We start from the raw sequence: 22052 nt of genomic DNA on the forward strand, positions 1-22052 counted from the left end.
AATGAATCTCAGTCCAGCATCTGCCTGTCCTACTATTAGTTTTATGTGATTATTCCCCTTTTAACTGCTGTGTATTCATACTTCCAGATATTTAATGGATGTAGCTTTCCAGTGACTGTTCAACAATCAAGCAATCAAACAACATGGGTCTTTCTGCACATCTAAGATTACGGTAAGTTGTGTTAATGGTTATTTTAGTAGCACACCATAAAGATATAAATAAATAAAGATATAAATAAATGAAATAAAATAAAATCAATATAATGGAAGGAAACAGTCCACGTGGGAAAAATTATATATAAGAACAAGGATGAGGTGACTTACCGAACAAAAGCGCTGGCAGGTCGATAGATACACAAACAAACACAAACATTCACACAAAATTCAAGCTTTCGCAACAAACTGTTGCCTCATCAGGAAAGAGGGAAGGAGAGGGGAAGACGAAAGGAAGTGGGTTTTAAGGGAGAGGGTAAGGAGTCATTCCAATCCCGGGAGCGGAAAGACTTACCTTAGGGGGAAAAAAGGACAGGTATACACTAGCACACACACACATATCCATCCACACATACAGACACAAGCAGACATATTTAAATATGGACAGGTATACACTAGCACACACGCACATATCCATCCACACATACAGACACAAGCAGACATATTTAAATATTTAAATATGTCTGCTTGTGTCTGTATGTGTGGATGGATATGTGCGTGTGTGCTAGTGTATACCTGTCCTTTTTTCCCCCTAAGGTAAGTCTTTCCGCTCCCGGGATTGGAATGACTCCTTACCCTCTCCCTTAAAACCCACTTCCTTTCGTCTTCCCCTCTCCTTCCCTCTTTCCTGATGAGGCAACAGTTTGTTGCGAAAGCTTGAATTTTGTGTGAATGTTTGTGTTTGTTTGTGTATCTATCGACCTGCCAGTGCTTTTGTTCGGTAAGTCACCTCATCCTTGTTCTTATATATAAATAAAATAAAATAATTAAAATAACAATAAAAATAACTTTTTTAAAAAAATTCAAAGAAAATTTTGTAACAACAGATAACTTAGCACCTTAGACAGTGCCTCAGCTAATTTCCAGTGAGAAAGATAGCAGTACAGGCAAATGCAAAAGCTAGAAATAAAATGTTTACTCTTTGCAAATTACCTACTGGTGAGTCTGCTAAAGGACTACATAAGTTTCCACAAATACTTAAAACAATGAAATTGCTTCCATTGAATAAAAAAAGTGATACAAAATTGTAGAGAGTGACAGGCCACTGCTGCAAATGTATTTTGTTTCAGAAATAATTGGAAAAGGCTTAAGAATTACTTAAATAAATACCACCTTCTGTTATTGAGCTGTTGGGTTTAATGTTTGGAAAGAGGATGGAATCTGAAATTCACAAAAATAGTATTATAAGCCCTACAAGAATTCCTACTAACCTGTGGAGCTCACAGTAAATAAAAAATTTAAAAAATACCTGTGATATACAGAAGTGAGATTTTTGGGGGTGAATATAAGTGATTTATCAATAGGATAGGAAATGGAGATGGAATATTCGTTGAAATCCACCAAAGCAGACACTGATGTTGTCTGTGAGACTGTGTGAATCATATTCAAGTTTCAAGGATGTACATGATTTATAATTAGTTCCTTTTGTTGACCAACAGTCTAAACCCAAGATGTTACCGAAAATTTATGAAAAATCATCAGTTCAATAGTACATACATTCCCCAATCATACTGCCATCATTGCAGAAGTATTTAATCCTCCAACAACTGATTTGGACCTGTTCTCTCTGAGGACATCCACATTGTAACTTGTATCAATGATTATGAGTCAGTTTGGCAATAATGCTTATCACAGTAAAGGCAGCTCAAACAGGTAGAAAAATGTACATGTTCAGCAAAACTACATAAAGAGACAATCGTGTCTTATCTCCAGGAGGAACTTGAAACATTAAAACTTAGCAGGAGCATGTAGAAGAACTGCGCCCAAAATTATAAGAATAATTGACCCAGCATTGTATAGATATGAAATTTGTATAGTGGATGTTGAAAGTAATCCTCCACAGTATGCAATATCCATAGAGAAACTTTTTTAAAAATAGAGACACTATTGCATGGTAGGTGTACAACAAAATATAGCACAGATAGCGAGAGATGCTAAAGGAAAGGGCAATGCACTAAGTCTTCAATAACTACCTTAACTGAATCTTATCAGGAGATCTCTCCCAAACAAAAGGACATTCTGTTCATCTCCCAGTGGCACCAAAGCTGTTGTCCAGACTGTGATGGATGGCACAGGAACTAAATTTGAGTATAACAAGCAAAATGCAGAAATGCAAGCTTCTTTTCAATTTACCTTTACAAAAGAAAATAAATGAGTACTGCCTGAATTTAATTCTAACACCATTGTGATATGATTGATGTAGATAACAACAATAGAAATCCTTGGATGAAAAAATATGTAACATAATGAAAAGATGGTGATCTCCCTCTTTATCACCACCTTTCTCTCCATTCTTTAACCACTCTCCCCCCTCCCTCCCTCTGTTTATTATATGCTCTACCTCCTGAACTGCTTTTGCCTTGTACAGCCACTGAGTCACCTGTCAAAAGACCTGCATCATACTACCTCACTACCCCTTCTTGTCTTATGCTCCCTTCCCTACCCCCTCCCCACCTCCATCTGCCCAGAAAACTGCTTTCAATTATTAATATTCAATAACCAGTCTCACAACTACTGCAAGAGAGTATGTTTGGGTGTCTGTGTGGTTATGTGTACAGATGTGTGTACTTTTACTAGAAAAAGAGAAAGAACTTTAAAGCTAGTTTCAATGCTGTTTTCTGTTATGTGTTTCTGTGCACCACATATTAGTCCACTATAGGTGAGACAATGATATGAACAATTAATATCAGTGGCAGCATTGAGAAACAGTTGAATTCACTAAAATTTATTAACATGGCCAGGGACTGATGTTATCCCTATCAGATTCAATACGGAACTTTTTGCTGAGTTTGCCCTTCTCTCAACAATAATGTAGTATAGATCCCTTGAACGCAAAATGGTGTCCAGTTATTGAAAGAACAGAAAAGGTGCCACTCATCTACAAGATGTCTGACATCCACCTACTGGAGAATCTTATAACATGTTCTGGGCTCAAACATAATGAGAACACAATGGCCTACTCCATAACAATTAGCATGTATCCTGAAAACATCAAGCATGGAAAATCCAGCTAATACTTTTCTCACATGCAGGTCATGGATCAAACCTATGAGATAGAAACAGTATTTCATGACTTTGGAAAGACTGTTGACTAAGTACAACAACCATGTTTATTAAAAAAAATATGGTCATATGGGGTATGAAATGAAATTTGTGAGTGAAATGGTTCTGGGTAGAGAAGACTCAGATTGTTATGTTTAATGAGGGGCTTTTGAAATAAGTAGAAGTAACTTCAGGGTGCTCCAGGTGCTCATGTTGCATATTAACGAATTGGCAGACAATGTCAGCAGTAACCTAAGAATTTCTGCAAATGGTGCAGTTAGCTTACACTTTGAAAAACAATTCACAAATATTTAATTAGATCTTAATAAGATTTCAAAGTAATGCAGAATTTGGCATCTTGGTTTAAATGGACAGAAATGTAAAATTTTGCACTTTATGAAATGGGAAAATATATTATCCTATGAGTACAATACCAGTGAGTATCAGTTTGAACCAGTCAACTAATACAAATACACTGGCATAATTTTTAGAGACATGAAATGGAATGGTGACTTCAGCTCAACCATAGGTAAGATACTGGGAAATTTAATGTGTCTGTCATGGAGACTGCTTATAACAGGCTACTCAAGTGTGTGGGACTGTTCTATAATATGTGTGCGAGACCGAAAAAAAAGGTAGAACTAACAGGAAATATTGAATCACTGTGATGTTGAAAAATCCAAACCAACAGATGTTTGAAGATACACAGATCTATAACAGAATGGTATAACATATATTGCAGAGAGTGATAACTGACCAACTCGGAGAACCCAATAGCCTTACTAACCATGACATATATGCAAAGTAAGTAAACTCAATGAGCACATATTGTGACTACACTAAATGGATGACTCAACTTTCTTTGCATGGTTTGAACTGTAACTAAAATGCTATTTGATCTTTGACTACTTTAAAAGTTTTTTTTTTTTTTAACTATTTGTTATCATGGAATGTTTACCCTGTTTTGTTAATCCAAATATTGAAGCTCATTCATAAAAACTCTGCATCTTCTAAATTAAATAATTGAAATTAACATTTTAAACATTGTGAACAAGTTAATTATGATTGCTGAAAAATATATAAGGTGAATCTGCAATAGTCAAAGGGAGTCAGTGATTGGTTCAGTGATCTGAATAAAAAACATTATAAGAGGATATCACCTTTCAGCTACATCATTTCTAAGGTAGCTGATTAACTGTGACAAAGATATCCTCTAGTTTATGGTGGGTCCAAGGATCTAATTTACAGGTGAAGCAAACTGCAAGGAACAGATACCCCAATTTCTTCAAACATCAAGAATTTGACTTGAATATTAACTCAGATAGCCCAACAAAGTGGTTACATTTTAATACCAACTATCTTGTGGAAGCCTAATAACAAAATTTCAAGAAATAGTATTAAGTGCTTATTCCAGAAATACATGGTACAACAAAAAGGTATGGCCAAACTTACAGGAAACATTTCTCATACATAAAGGAAGAAAATAAGTTATATTGACATGGGTCGAGAAAAACTTCATTGCCATTTTAGAGTTCTGTTTCAACAACTCTTCAACACGTTGATCATGTAAAACTCTCAGGAAATGGAAGTATCAGCACATTTTGAAACACTATCCAAAATGCTCTCCATTAGCAAGAGTATAGACATCAGTCTATCATTGCATTGAATCCCTGACATGCTGATGTATCCCTGGAGTATTGTGTATTTTTTGTGGCATAATGAGACTACACCTATCTAATCCTGGAGTATTGTATGATACAGTCACAACCAATGGTACATCGTGCAATACCTCATTTACTCCTGTTATATTTTGAAGCTTTGGCAATGCATGTGTTTGCTGATATGAGATTATTGATTAATATCCATGTCTAGAGACCTATATTCTTATGTCATTTTATTTTCTGTCTTTTATTCTGAAATCCTTTCAAAAACTCATCTGATTATTCAAACACAAAGAAATGTAATTGTATATTGACATATTTGTTCTACACAAATATTATCCATGATTAAGAATCAGTCTGAGTCATACTCAGTACTGAGTCATACTCAACTGTCAACACAAATGTATCTTTGGTTGACGTTTATGCTGCAGTGAGTAATAGTAGTTGGTTGTGAGAAGTGATGGAAAGTTGAATAACTCACCTCTAATACACCAGTGAAATATATTGTTAATATATCTTTAAGTAAATAGAAAGTGTCTCATGATCTTTAAAAGTGAAGGAGATATAGCAGAGCAACTTTATCTGTTGTTTCATTTTAAAGGAGGTACACTTTATTGTGAAATACATCATTTGGAGAACTCGGATAATAGTAATTATTGATGAATTTATTAAACCAAGGAATTATGCTTCAATACTAACTGCAAGATAATGATTAACATGCTGTTCTGTTTTCTTTTTAGGGTAATGAGATACAACAATAACAGTAACTATGGCATTGCGCTTTACGAAATGGGAAAGATAAGTGTTGTTTTGATTATTGACATTCTACATCCAACAGTGGTAGCAAAAATTGTTCTAGGTTCCTTGTCCTGAAATTAACTTTAATTAATTCTGTGTCTGGAAATTTCCAACAGAATTGTATCTAAACTTTATTTTGACAGGTATTTAACAAATTTTCATTTATAGGCAGGAAGGGATCACATTAGAATAGCCTTCCACAATGAGGGCATGAAGACTCTGTACATCTTGTACCAGGGTTCAGTACACAAGACCTTTCAAATACCCCACCAAATAAAACTGCAGTGCATTTATGTCCAGAGACCATGGAGAGCAAGGAACTGGTCCATCTCTGTCTATCCATCTGTCACAGAATCTTTTACTTGGAAGCCTACAAACATAAACACTGAAATGAGGAGAACCTCAATCATGCATGATATACATGTTTTGTTCCTGTCATAAAGCCAATGCTTCTAGTGGAAGAGGTAGTGCATTGTCTATGAAGGCATGGTAAATTAGTCTGTTGAGCCTGGGTTGCAGATTGGGAGGCCCTAACAAATAGTCACCAACAGTGCTGGGATAAAAATCTTTGTTTTATGATGTGATTGCACAGTTTTGCGATCGTTACCAACAGTCCATACATGCAAAGTGATAATATTGAAACAAAACCTCATCCTTGAACAGCATATTTGCACTAAAGTGAGGGTTGCCAAATCATTGAGTAAACTAGTTACAGAAGTCTGTACCCAGTTAGGAATGTCAGTTGCTGATACTGCCTGCATACACTATACATGGTACAGGTACAGCAGGTTCTCATGTAGTACTTTCTAGACAGTCATGTGTTAATATAGTGAGTTGATTTAGTAGTCTGATTCACCAATAGTCAGTTTTCCTTTTTTATTTATTTATTTACTTACACATCAAGTTCTGTAGGACCAAATTGAGGAGCAAATCTCCAAGGTCATGGAATGTGTCAGTACATGAAATTAAAACATAAAAATAATAACAGATAAAAATAAAATGTTTATGAACCCAAAAAAAGTCAAGCCATAAGTTTAAGTAAACGCAGTCAACAATATAATGAGAATATGCTTAATTTTTCAAGGAACTCCTCAACAGAATAGTAGGAGTGACCCACAAGGAAACTCTTGAGTTTCTATATGAAAGTGCATGAATTACTGCTAAGATTTTTGAATTCTTGTGGTAGCTTATTGGAAATGAATGCAGCAGCATACTGCACACCTTTCTGCAGAAGAGTTAAGGAAGTCTGGTCCAAATGCAGGTTTGATTTCTGCTGAGAAGTTATTGAGTGAAAGCTGCTTATTATTGGGAATAAACTTAAACTGTTAACAATAAATGACAGTAAGGAATATACATATTGAGAGGCCAAATTCAAAATACCCAGACTCATGAACAGGGGTCAACAAGAGGTTTGTGAACTTACACCACTGATTGCCTGAACCGCCCATTTCTTAGCCAAAAATATCCCTTTAGAATGGGAAAAGTTACACCAAAATGTAATACCATATGACATAAGTGAATGAAAATAAGAAAAGTAGACTAATTTTTATATTGAATGACCACTTACTTTGGATACCATTCGAATAGTAAAAATGGCAGCATTAAGTCTTTGAACAAGATCCTGAACATGGGCTTTCCACGACAGTTTGCTATCTATCTGAACACCTAGAAATTTGAACTGTTAAGTTTCACTAATTATGTGCCCACTCCATGAAATTAAAATATCAGGTTATGTTGAATTGTAGAAACTGTAAAAACTGAGTCTTACTGTGATTTAGCATTAGTTTATTTTCCACAATCCATGAACTTATGTCATGAACAGCACTATTTGAAACAGAGCCAGTGTTGCACACAACATCCTTTACTACCAAGCTAGTATCATCAGCAAACAGAAATATTTTAGAGTTACCTATAATACTACAAGACACATCATTTATATCAATAAGGAGCAGGAGTGGCCCCAGCACCGATCCCTGGGGCATCCCCCATTTGACGCAGATCCCACATCACAGCCATTCTCATCACTATTAAAACAGAAACTAACTGTGACAATAAAGTATACCAGACACCAATTCCACCTGATATTCTAAATGTGCATTTTGTCAGTTCTCAATCAGATAACAGCATAATGGAGAATGTGAGTAAGGCAGAAGCACTGCTGCCAGAAATGAACAGTAAGCAGACAGACAGCTTTCACTGGACTTGTGTAACTGAGAAGATGGTCGATGAATCAATAGATAAGCTCAGTAATTCTAGATCAGAGGATTGCTATGGTCTCTCAAATTATGTTAATAAATATATCAGAAATCAAATTATAACACCACTGACTACAATAACCAACAAAATTTTAAATGAAGGTAATCATCCAAAATGTTTAAAAATATCTGCAGTAAATCCAATACATAAGAAAGAAGATATAGCATCACCAGATAACTATCAACAAATATCACTTATAACCACAATATCAAAAATAATAGAATCCTACATGCATAAACAGATGAGTCAATATATGCATTAACAGATGAGTCTATATTTTGAACATAATTATATACTCACCTCCTCTCAGTATGGTTTCATATCCAGCCTTTCTACAGGCAAAGCAGTTGAGAGTATGGTAGGAAAAATATACAACTGTTTTGAAAATAATGATATTATCTGTGTCAGACTCAGGAAAGCTTTTGATATAGTCTCCCACAATATTCTCATAAACTCTACCACTACAGACTGAGAGAGAATGCTCTATGCCTAATGCAGTTATACTTGGACAATAGAAAGCAGTTAGTTAAGGTAAATAATCAAGTGTCAGAATATCTTCTCATTGTAAAGGGTGGAACTCAAGGATCTGTTCTTCTACCTTTCCTTTTTATTATTTATATATATATGATTTACCTGCAGTTGTAGCATCTGATGCAGTGCTATATGCTGATGACACAACACTCATCACATGTGATACCAATCTCGAAAATGTGCAACACAGCATGGCAGTGGCAATGGAGAGTTGCACTACTTGATTTGAGGCAAATGTATTGCAGAAGAATGATAGTAAAACTGAAGCTATTATATTCAACTTGAATGCTCCCAGTCATGATAACAAAACAGTAAAATTATTAGAATTTCATATAGATCAAAAGCTCAGCTGGGATACCCACACAGGGAAGATATGTGGCAAATTGGCACATGTCATATACCTGCTGTACAAGCTGAGTAGCAGTGTCAGTAAAGAACTTCTGTTATATGCATATTTTTCATTCTTCCATTTGCACCTGAGTTGTTGTTGTTGTTGTGGTGGTCTTCAGTCCTGAGACTGGTTTGATGCAGCTCTCCATGCTACTCTATCCTGTGCTAGCTTCTTCATCACCCAGTACCTACTGCAACCTACACCTTTCTGAATCTGCTTTTTGTATTCATCTCTTGGTCTCCCTCTACGTTTTTACCCTCCACGCTGCCCTCCAATACTAAATTGGTGATCCCTTGATGCCTCAGAACATGTCCTACAAACCGATCCCTTCTTCTCATCAAGTTGTGCCACAAACTTCTCTTCTCCCCAATCCTATTCAACACCTCCTCATTAGTTATGTGACCTACCCGTCTAATCTTCAGCATTCTTCTGTAGCACCACATTTCGAAAGCTTCTATTCTCTTCTTGTCTAAACTATTTATCATCCATGTTTCACTTCCATACATGGCTACATTCCATACAAATACTTTCAGAAACGACTTCCTGACACTTATACCTATACTCAATGTTAACAAATTTCTCTTCTTCAGAAACGCTTTCCTTGTCATTGCCAGTCTACATTTTATATCCTCTCTACTTTGACCATCATCAGTTATTTTGCACCCCATTTAGCAAAACTCCTTTACTACTTTAAGTGTCTCATTTCATAATCTAATTCCCTCAGCATCACCCAACTTAACTCGACTACATTCCGTTATCCTCGTTTTGCTTTTGTTGATGTTCATCTTATATCCTAAATTCAAGACACTATCCATTCTGTTCAACTGCTCTTCCAAGTCCTTTGCTGTCTCTGACAGAATTAAAATGTCATCGGCAAACCTCAAAGTTTTTATTACTTCTCCTTGGATTTTAATACCTACTCCAAATTTTTCTTTTGTTTCCTTCACTGCTTGCTCAATATACATTGGGGAGAGGCTACAACCCTGTCTCACTCCCTTCCCAACCACTGCTTCCCTTTCATGCCCCTCAACTCTTATAACTGCCATTTGGTTTCTATACAAATTGTAAATAGCCTTTCGCTCCCTATATTTTACCCCTGCCACATTCAGAATTTGAAAGAGAGTATTCCAGTCAACATTGTCAAAAGCTTTCTCTAAGTCTACAAATGCTAGAAATGTAGGTTTGTCTTTCCTTAATCTAGCTTCTAAGATACGTCTTAGGGTCAGTATTGCCTCACGTCTTCCAATATTTCTACGGAATCCAAACTGATCTTCACCTAGGTCGGCTTCTATTAGTTTTTCCATTCATCTGTAAAGAATTCGCATTAGTATTTTGCAGCCGTGACTTATTAAACTGATAGTTCGGTAATTTTCACATCTGTCAACACCTGCTTTCTTTGGGATTGGGATTATTATATTCTTCTTGATGTCTGAGGGTATTTTGCCTGTCTCATACATCTTGTGCACCAGATGGTAGAGTTTTGTCAGGACTGGCTCTCCCAAGGCTGTCAGTAGTTCTAATGGAATGTTGTCTACTCCCGGGGCCTTGTTTCGACTCAGGTCTTTCAGTGCTTTGTCAAACTCTTCATCTACATCCTCTTCCATTTTCATAGTATTGTCCTCAAGTACATCGCCATTGTATAGACCCTCTATATACTCCTTCCACCTTTCTGCTTTCCCTTCTTTGCTTAGAACTGGGTTTCCATCTGAGCTCTTAATATTCATACAAGTTGTTCTCTTTTCTCCAAAGGTCTTACATCCTTACATTTATCCTCTAGCCATCCCTGGTTGGCCATTTTGCACTTCTGGCGATCTCATTTTTGAGACGTTTGTATTCCTTTTTGCCTACTTCATTTACTGGATTTTTATATTTTCTCCTTTCATCAATTAAATTCAATATTTCTTCTGTTACCCATGGATTTCTACTAGCCCTCGTCTTTTTACCTACTTGATCCTCTGCTGCCTTCACTACTTCATCCCTCAAAGCTACCCATTCTTCTTCTACTGTATTTCTTTCCCCCATTCCTGCCATTTGTTCCCTTACACTCTCCCTGAAACTCTGTACAACCTCTGGTTTAGTCAGTTTATCCAGGTCCCATCTCCTTAAATTCCCACCTTTCTGCAGTTTCTTCAGTTTTAATCTACAGTTCATAACCAATAGATTATGGTCAGAGTCCACATCTGCCCCTGGAAATGTCTTACAATTTACAACCTGATTCCTAAATCTCTGTTTTACCATTATATAATCTATCTGAAATCTGTCAGTATCTCCAGGCTTCTTCCACATATACAACCTTCTTTTATGATTCTTGAACCAAGTGTTACCTATGATTAAGTTGTGCTCTGTGCAAAATTCTATCAGGCGGCTTCCTTTTTCATTTCTCAGCCCTAATCCATATTCACCTACTACGTTTCCTTCTCTCCCTTTTCCTACTACTGAATTCCAGTCACCCATGGCTATTAAATTTTCATCTCCCTTCTCTATCTGAATAATTTCTTTTATTTCGTCATACATTTCTTCAATTTCTTCGTCATCTGCAGGGCTAGTTGGCATATAAACTTGTACTACTGTATTAGGCATGGGCTTCGTGTCTATCTTGGCCACAATAATGCATTCACTATGCTGTTTGTAGTAGATTACCCGCATTCCTATTTTCCTATTCATTATTAAACCTACTCCTGCATTACCCATATTTGATGTTGTATTTATAACCCTGTAGTCACCTGACCAGAAGTCTTGTTCCTCCTGCCACCGAACTTCACTAATTCCCACTATATCTAACTTTAACCTATCCATTTCCCTTTTTAAATTTTCTAACCTACCTGCCCGATTAGGGGATCTGACATTCAACGCTCCGATCCATAGAACGCCAGTTTTCTTTCTCCTGATAACGACGTCCTCTTGAGTAGTCCTCGCCCGGAGATCCAAATGAGGGACTATTTTACCTCCGGAATATTTTACCCAAGAGGACGCCATCATCATTAACCATACAGTAAAGCTGCATGCACTTGGGAAAAATTATGGCTGTAGTTTCCCCTTGCTTTCAGCCGTTCGCAGTACCAGCACAGCAAGGCTGTTTTGGTTAGTGTCACAAGGCCAGATCAGTCAATCATCAAGACTGTTGCCCATGCAACTACTGAAAAGGCTGCTGCTCCTCTTCAGGAACCACGCATTTGTCTAGCCTCTCAACAGATACCCCTCCGTTGTGATTGCTCCTACGGTACGGCTATCTGTATCGCTGAGGCACACAAGCCTCCCCACCAACAGCAAGGTCCATGGTTCATGAATGCTCCCAGACATGATAACAAAACAGTAAAATTATTAGGATTTCATACAGATCAAAAGCTCAGCTGGGATATCACACAGGGAAGATATGTGGAAAATTGGCACGTGTCATTTATCTTCTGTACAAGCTGAGGAGCAGTGTCAGTAAAGAACTTCTGCTATATGCATATTTTTCATTCTTCCATTTGCACCTGAGTTATGGAATACTATTATGGGGCTATTCTGTAGGCTCAAAATTAATGTTTAAGTGGCAAAAGAAAGTTGTTAGTTGCATAGCAGAACTTAGGCCATATGAATCATGTCAAGATTATTTTAAGAAACTAAATATAATGTCAGTAGCTGGTCTGTATATTTACAACTGCCTCCTCTTCATTAAAGAGAATCTGAGTAAATTTGACTTAAGGAGAACAGTCCATGACCATAACATAAGAAGTGGACATACAAATAATATGCCATATGCTAGGCTTGCAAAGACACATAACATATCTTGGTTCTGTCTACTTCAACAAGTTACCTGAAAATGCCTATACAGTGCCAGTAAATAAATTTAAAACTAGTATTTTGAGGTGAATCTAAAGTAAAGTAATTTACTCTGCTCGAGAGTTCCTTGAGTATATGACAAATGACCCACTTTCCTTATGAGAATGAACTATAAATTAACTGCAAACTATACATATGCCAAACTGTGTAACTATTTTATTACTTTTTCATGTCCTTATTGTTAATTATCTGTTTGGTTATTTATTTGTCATTCACTGAAATATGTACATCATTTATCTTGTAATTGATCTGTTAGGAAACTTCTTGTTGTTATTGACATTTGCTCAAATATGTATTGTATCCATCTTGGATTATTATATTGTAGTTAATAACATTTGCCATGTCAAAGTTTATATTACTATTATTGTTATTATTGTTGTGTTAGCACTGACAACATCAATTGCATGTAAATATGCTCAACAGTGCAATACAACATTTGCATTTGTATTTGTATGTGTGAATAATGATCTTTTGCTGTCTGTTGCTAAAGTTAGAAGTGAACCAATTGTGAGCTAGTCCCTGTATTCCACAATGGTCGAACTTCTGGAGCAATATTTTGTGATCAACACACTCAAACACCTTAGTTTAAAAAAAAAATGCCTAGTGTTCAATACCTTTTGTTTGACCCATCCAGTACCTCACAGTGAAAAGAGAATATAGCATTTTCAGTTGTTAAACATCTTCTACATCTGAACTGTACATTTGATAGCAAATCATGTTCTATAAAATGATCAATTATCCTTACATAAACAGCCTTTTCAATAACTTTAGCAAACACTGATGGCATAGAGATATGTCTAAAATTGTCTTCATTATCCCTTTCTCCCTTTTCATAAAGTGGCTTTACTACTAAGTCCTTTAATCATTCAGGAAACAGACCATTCCTAAAGGAAAAATTACAAATATGGATAAATACAGGGTTGACATGTGCAGCAAAGTACTTTAATATTCTGCTAGGCACTCCATCATATCCATGAGAGTCCTCACTCTTCAGTGATTTAATTATTGATTTAATCTCCCACTTGTCTGTATCACAGAGGTGAATTTCAGACATCAATCTCAGAAAGGCTTTTGCCATGAGTGTTATATGATTCCCTGTAGAAGCTGAATTTTAATTTAATTCACCAGCAATTCTCAGAAAATGATTGTTAAATAATATACATGCATCTGATTTCTCAGAAACACAAGTATTTTTACTACGAACTGACTGTGTATCATCGACCTTGTGCTGCTGACTGGACACTGTCTTCAGAACTGACCATATGGTTTTAATTTTATCCTGTGAATTAGCTATTCTATTTGTGTACCACATACTCTTTGTCTTCCTTTTCTTGATCTTTATGTCACCATGAACAATGTATACCACTACATGGAATATTGTCTACCACTCTGATTTTACTACTGTCCAGAAATTCTGAATCATTAGATTGGCATCAAAACCAACAAGCACACCATTGACCAGTGAGAGTGATTTTGTGGACTCTGTAATGGGACTTCCATCTCTAGCAATACTTTTTCTCAAAAGTAGTTTTCAATACCAGCATTATTTTTTTGAATTTTGGACATGTCAGCATTATCTCAGTTGCTTTCCTGAAAACTTTTATATAGTTTTAAACACTGTATATTGTATTTCTAGCCAAAATTTATGAAAAGGAATTACTTTATAAAAAAAATTTAGTTTTGATGTTATAATAAAATAGTACTAGTTCTGAATGTACAGTTAAAATTTCTTTTCTTATTTTATTATTATTATTATTTTTTTTTTTTTTAGAAACATTTGAAATCACGAATTACTGGCACACTTAAAATTTCTATGTTAATTACACAATCCTGTACTGTTTACTATGTTTATATCTGGATTCCTTTATCAAATAATATTCGAAATTAATAATGTAACAAAATCTGGTAGCAATTCATTTGTTAAGAAAAAATTAAAACCCTTTGGAATATTGTATTTTGCTCAGAGTGTGAGACTCATAAGAATGCCTCTGATGTGATTGGAAGTATTTTTGTGTGAACAATGCAATATTGGCTTTGTTAATGTGAAAAATGAAAATACTGTATGGTGTACTAAAATGTGAGAACATATATTTACGTTAAAAAAATGCTGCAACAACAATCTACAGATTTATTTAGTTCAGACCAACTGTCCTCACGTAACATTTTTCAGCTTCAATAATTAGACCCCTAGACAAGAAGAACTGGAGCCAACTCAACATGACAAGCTAAGTAAATTAGTAAGTTTATTGTAATCTATACTCCTCTCAAATCTTCATTAAAGACATTGTGTAATGTGGATTATAGATGGAAGTAGGAAGGCGAGAGTAGATTACAAATCTATCTGACTGCAACCAATGTGTTCTTGTCTTGTGCAGATGTCTAGTGTAATTATTTTCAACAAAGTGGTATTATTCTACATACAGATAATATATTCAATATTCTACACCCACCCGTGTCTTGATTTCCCACACTGCTGATGTCAGTGATTCACAACTTAATACAAGGCAAAACTCACACCGATACAGGTACAACAATGTGACCTGCACATAACCACTGCCCACTGAAATTCACATGTCTCGCCGATGGTTCCCATTCTGGACAGTACAGTGCTTCTCAACTGACTCTGCCACCATCTATAGACAGCAATTATGCAAGTAAAATGCTTCAGTACTGTGGTTCTACTAACAATGGTAGCCATGAAAGAATTAAAATGTAAGCAGGACCTCATCGTAGTACCCTATTTGCAAAAATACCATGCAAAGACTGGACTGCAACATTCTGGCTCCACAAGTTCATGTTCATTTGCCACAGACAGCATATCTGATGCACCATTCTTGAATCTGTTTCCTTCGCCTTCATTGCTGGTGGTTGCCTGGATTTCATTCGAGATCCTGCAAAATATCCAGTTTCATCTGGAGCAACCTCAAACCTGGTCTTTGATTGTGACAATTTATTTGTACCTAGTCATGTTGGGAATGACCATTCACATCAAGAATGTTCTAGGGACAACAATGCTGGCCACCATGTGCCACAGAGTCAGCCATGGCTTGCTTCCTTCCATGTAGTTGCCAAGTCTGACTGACTCCACTTGATTGCTTCCAACTATGACTGGAGCAACATCCTTCATACATTGACACCCTGCCCCACTATTTGTTCTGTGCCTGCATCGGTGTAGAACATCCCCATCTGTGTTGCAGCCAGTTCTGGGAAGAAAACCACTGAGCACGTTATGCTCTCATCTGTGTAAATCATCAGCAACCATGATGCACTTGCATAACCCCCGCACATGGTGAACTTTGCCACACCTGATCAGAGCCACTTCTATCAGCATCATTCAATGTATGTCCCCACTTTGTCTTAGTCCAGTGACCTGCAACTCATCTAAACAAATGACTTTGCACTGTGCTGCACACCCCATACACCAACACATCTTCGTGTGGCTGTCATCTGGTTAATAGCTAGTCAATAATGATTGCAACACTTTTGTTCATGCCCACCTGTCACATTTCCAAACAACCATTTTCGAGCAAATATCAGCTCTGACATCAATTCAACAGCACTTGATGGCTCATCAAGAACAGATGAAACTATGGCATTGCAAATGCATGAAACTGACAGATCACAGTTCACAACCCATGACCCCTACTCTGCAAGTGTCATCAACTCACTGCCTCACATTGACAGTCACTCATAATGACATCATAAAACCAGAGCTAGTGATGCACTTTTAATGTCAGTCCCACCTCATCTTGTTTGTACATTGCGCTGAGCTCCTGTACTTCTACATGGGCACTGCATCCCAGAAACCTTTGCCCTAGTACCTCCACCCCAGATGCTACATGGAATGTTCAAGACAAACAGTTGGAAGACAATCATATGTCCATTGACATACTCAAGCAGTGTGCCTCCTCATCTGACGAGTTCTTGGTGATTCATTAACACTATGCCGACACATTCCATATGGAGATCGTGTTGCTCCTGCAACATAGCAATGACACATCCACTGCCCTCACTATGGCATGGTCTTGACACTCAACCATCATGATGACAAGTGTGGCAGCACATATATAAGCATGGTGCTGCTGACTAGTAACACCTACACAATGTCCGACCATGCCCATTTACCACTCCACCCTGCCTCTGCACTGTCACTGATCCCAGATATGCAACAAAACACAAATGACAGTACACTATGTTTCTCCTCCAGCACTGGTATCTTTGGGCATGCCCCTCCCGTTGGGCAGCACACTATTCGCATGACTCTTCTGTATGGCTCACTGGAATGCAGTTTGATCACCATCTGCTACAGATCTTCACATGACATCACCAACTCCACTGAATCCACTGACTACTTTCATCTGGTTCCACATTCATTTACTGCACACCTACTAAAGACTTACAATGTTCTACAATGCCACATTTGAGAATCATCAGAGGAAATGAACTCAACATGATCCCGGTGCAACCACTGTCATTTGCAGTATTCACTTCCAGCTGTCACTGACAACTTTGGTGCCTCTTCCTGACACAACAATTCAGCACAAAAATGTTAGACTCTATAACTGCATTTCAGCATACACCAATTTCAACCATGACCCAGAACAGGTTCATACCCACCATTCTTGCCTGCCTCTCGGCTTCCAGCACATCGTGGCCAGTCAACACCCAAGCCACGGCCAGAGCAGTTTGATCCGGCAAATAAATTAGTAACTTGCATCAACTGCACCACCCACTCAACATATGCTGTCACTTTGATGACATCAAAGTCCCTCTGGTATGCGTGGTCTCCACATGCTGACATCCTTGCCACTGACACCCCACCCCTATCTCTTTCCTGGGTCCCCATGCAGACACAATGGATGTTTCCTGCATCAGCCACAGATATTCTGCCTATTTAGCATTCATATGACACCCAGAACAACTTCAGGAATGGCCCAGTCATGTCTTGTGAAAGTGGCAGCCATGGCACGACTGGTCACGTGCATCAACACGTCATCACCTACCAGAAACAGTCCAGCCATGCCTGGTTCCTATCCCAGTGACAAAGTGCATGGTCATAAGAGATTCACACCTGCAAGAAATTGTGTATCCATGCCCCCCTTCTGGGCCAACCACAAAGTGGCTGATCAAGCAACTTACACACATGATTCCCGATACCGCCCAACTGCCATTCACCTCATTGACATTGGTAGTGCAGCTCCTTCACTTCCTCCCCCATAATTTGCATGTTTGGGGTGGGCAGGGGGCCACTGTGATAGCTATCAACCACAACAACACCATCACTGACCAGCAAGAGCAACTTTGTGCTTAATGGTGGAACCTCTCTCTTTCTCTCTCTCTCTCTGTCTCTCTCTCTCTCTCTCTCTCTCTGTCTCTGTCTCTCTGTTTGGTAATCTATGTGCTCTGTTTTTCTCTTGTTGTGTGGATGTCTCATGCACTCATGTTCAACATAAATCGTTTTACTCTATGCATAGGTCATGTATTTGATATTCTACATGTCTGCATCCCGATTTCCCACAAATTCTTACCACTGTCCCATTTTATTATCATATTGGTCTTTATCTCACTTCTGTTTTGGCTATAATGATAACTTACAATAGTTCAAGCTTAACAATCAATGATAAACTTGAATAAATATGTAGTCTACAGTTCCAACATTTTGCTCTATATCGGCGCATAGTTTTCCATACTCAAAAATTCCATTGTTGCTCTTAAAAATTTTTCTGTAGCAATGCTAGGCAAAACTATGGCGTTGTTTTTTTGTGATACTTACTTTTTATTGTCTTGAACCGCTGGCGCTGAATGGTGTAGTATGCTCTGCAATCTTAAAAAACTGTTCCATGGCATTCTTGTGATTTCTGTTGTTGTTCAGCATGTAAACTTACTCTGTTTTTCACTTCACAATTTCTTGAAAGCTTAATTTCATCCAGTTGGTTTACTATGTTAGTTCCTACTTGCTACTCAATAGTATGTACTCTCCCATCTCTTATGAGTTTTTTCTTGGCACATTGTGATTGACTCTCTAATTTAAATATTATGAATTCAGTTTGTTCTCCCCTGCTTTCTTCTTCACTGAAGATTATCCCACCACTTGTAAGATATTGGTGTCTTCCAAAAGCTAGAAAATTATCTTTCTCTGTTATGGGTGCCTGTTGATGACTCAGCACTTCTGCTTACACGTGAGTGGTCTCCTTTGCTCCTAAATTATTTATGTTTTGTTTTTGTAACACTAAAATAGTATTTAGAACCTGAAAATTGTGTTCAGAAATTAGGCAGTATTAAATTATAATGTTGTATTTAAGGGTATCAACAACAACCTGCCATGTCAAATCAGTTGGGCTACTGGAAAAGAAAATTATAAATTGTATTTGTATAGAATTTGATCATTACACAGAAATGGAGATATTATGTTAAAGTTAGTGACATCTGTTTAATATCTGATCTGTATCTGAATAACTGTCAGTGATGTTCATAAAATTAGACCATATGTAGAAATTGTGCTGAGTTAGGAATGATATGTCATGTTTGGTTGGAAAACAGGGTTGCTTGTTGCTGTGTTTCTATGTGTATGAAAGTGTTACATAAAGTTCACTCCCATGTTTAAGCTTTAATATATATGATACATAAGTGAAACAAGAAGCAACAGTAAACAATTAAGACTATTGAAGTTAGCAGCCTTTTCTTAATTTTCCTAGACTAATTTCATGAAATCCATTACGTAAAAATTTCTGCAGGACTGCTACTTTGAACCTGGAGATATTAACTATGCACTTCTAACCTCTACAAGAGAATCATGAACAACACTAAGTATAGTGTGCTCTCTATCTCTAGTTTTCTTCAACTTGAAGGGACTTGTAGCACTGAACTCATGTCAGGCATGATGGCACATGCAAACTCAATTGAGATTTTGATGGGAGGTCATAGGATCAAACACCGTACCTTTCAATTTTTAAGGAGTTGATTTCCGTTCAGTTGTTCTGACATAACCCAAATGTCACTGAATGCAAAAATTGATTTTTGGTGAGACAATGTGAGCATCACAGTCCAGCGTGCATAATTTTATAAAACAATACTAACTCCACAAATTTAATTTGAACTTTGAAGTCTAACTTACAGCAACTGTTGTGCTGTTCTGCTGCAGAGTTATAGTTGCATCTCCATAGTAGAAGCTCCTCACTTCACGAGCACCTTGTGTTCTCTGTTCTGCTGTAGGCAGCCTTAAATCAGGTCCAATCATTAACTCAAAGTTCTGATCCAGCTGGGCTACCTGCTCAGCTGTTGAAAGGCCTCCTGAAGCTGTAAAATAATGGAATGACAGTTTCATGTAAGCCTCTAATAACAGAGGTTAAAAACTTATAATTTACGCAATGTGGGACCAAGAAGAAACAAGCTCTGTACCTTAGCTTATCAAATAAATGATAGAACCAATGCAAAATAAAACATCAGTCACAGGTCAGGCATTAGGACTGTTCCAACTGAGAAACTGCAGCCTACAAAATAGTATGAGAAGTGATCTATGATCAGGGGACATGTGATCTATATGATGACAATCCCTCTAGCCATTACGTCACTGTTTCTATTCAAGCAGTTCCTCACTAGGCCTTACAGACCTTTCTATCTCAGAAAATGTATGTATCTTAGAAAATGTACACTCCTGGAAATGGAAAAAAGAACACATTGACACCGGTGTGTCAGACCCACCATACTTGATCCGGACACTGCGAGAGGGCTGTACAAGCAATGATCACACGCACGGCACAGCGGACACACCAGGAACCGCGGTGTTGGCCGTCGAATGGCGCTAGCTGCGCAGCATTTGTGCACCGCCGCCGTCAGTGTCAGCCAGTTTGCCGTGGCATACGGAGCTCCATCACAGTCTTTAACACTGGTAGCATGCCGCGACAGCGTGGACGTGAACCGTATGTGCAGTTGACGGACTTTGAGCGAGGGCGTATAGTGGGCATGCGGGAGGCCGGGTGGACGTACCGCCGAATTGCTCAACACGTGGGGCGTGAGGTCTCCACAGTACATCGATGTTGTCGCCAGTGGTCGGCGGAAGGTGCACGTGCCCGTCGACCTGGGACCGGACCGCAGCGACGCACGGATGCACGGCAAGACCGTAGGATCCTACGCAGTGCCGCAGGGGACCGCACCGCCACTTCCCAGCAAATTAGGGACACTGTTGCTCCTGGGGTATCGGCGAGGACCATTCGCAACCGTCTCCATGAAGCTGGGCTACGGTCCCGCACACCGTTAGGCCGTCTTCCGATCACGCCCCAACATCGTGCAGCCCGCCTCCAGTGGTGTCACGACAGGCGTGAATGGAGGGACGAATGGAGACGTGTCGTCTTCAGCAATGAGAGTCGCTTCTGCCTTGGTGCCAATGATGGTCGTATGCGTGTTTGGCACCGTGCAGGTGAGCGCCACAATCAGGACTGCATACGACCGAGGCTCACAGGGCCAACACCCGGCATCATGGTGTGGGGAGCCATCTCCTACACTGGCCGTACACCACTGGTGATCGTCGAGGGGACACTGAATAGTGCACGGTACATCCAAACCGTCATCGAACCCATCGTTCTACCATTCCTAGACCGGCAAGGGAACTTGCTGTTCCTAACAGGACAATGCACGTCTGCATGTATCCCGTGCCACCCAACGTGCTCTAGAAGGTGTAAGTCAACTACCCTGGCCAGCAAGATCTCCGGATCTGTCCCCCATTGAGCATGTTTGGGACTGGATGAAGCGTCATCTCACGCGGTCTGCACATCCAGCACGAACGCTGGTGCAACTGAGGCGCCAGGTGGAAATGGCATGGCAAGCCGTTCCACAGGACTACATCCAGCATCTCTACGATCGTCTCCATGGGAGAATAGCAGCCTGCATTGCTGCGAAAGGTGGATATACACTGTACTAGTGCCGACATTGTGCATGCTCTGTTGCCTGTGTCTATGTGCCTGTGGTTCTGTCAGTGTGATCATGTGATGTATCTGACCCCAGGAATGTGTCAATAAAGTTTCCCCTTCCTGGGACAATGAATTCACGGTGTTCTTATTTCAATTTCCAGGAGTGTATGAAGGGGTACTGGGTATTGAACCCGGGTTCTTCTGCAGTGAAGACAGTGAATTTAACCATTCAGATATGGAGTCCATTTAAAACAAATATACAAATATTTAATCTAAGATTCGTTTCTGCAACTGTTTAAAACAAATTTGATGTTTTCTTTGAAAGACATTTTTATTATTCATGTTTTCAATTTAGGAATGGACTATATCCTAAGTTCTGATCCAACTGGGCTACCTGCTCAACTACTGAAAGGCCATCTGAAGCTGTTA

General features: G+C 38.5%; 1 protein-coding gene across 1 annotated transcript in view; it reads right to left on the reverse strand.

The window, feature by feature from the left end:
- The window catches only part of LOC124547582 (esterase FE4-like), a 108793-nt gene that overhangs the window by 23223 nt on the left and 63518 nt on the right, over nt 1–22052 (reverse strand). Inside the window, exon 8 of the mRNA XM_047125119.1 lies at nt 19832–20013. Coding sequence (XP_046981075.1) covers nt 19832–20013 — 182 coding nt within the window. The remainder of the gene's footprint in view (nt 1–19831; nt 20014–22052) is intronic.

This window comes from Schistocerca americana, chromosome 1, assembly GCF_021461395.2.
Source record: "Schistocerca americana isolate TAMUIC-IGC-003095 chromosome 1, iqSchAmer2.1, whole genome shotgun sequence".
NCBI lineage: Eukaryota > Metazoa > Arthropoda > Insecta > Orthoptera > Acrididae > Schistocerca > Schistocerca americana.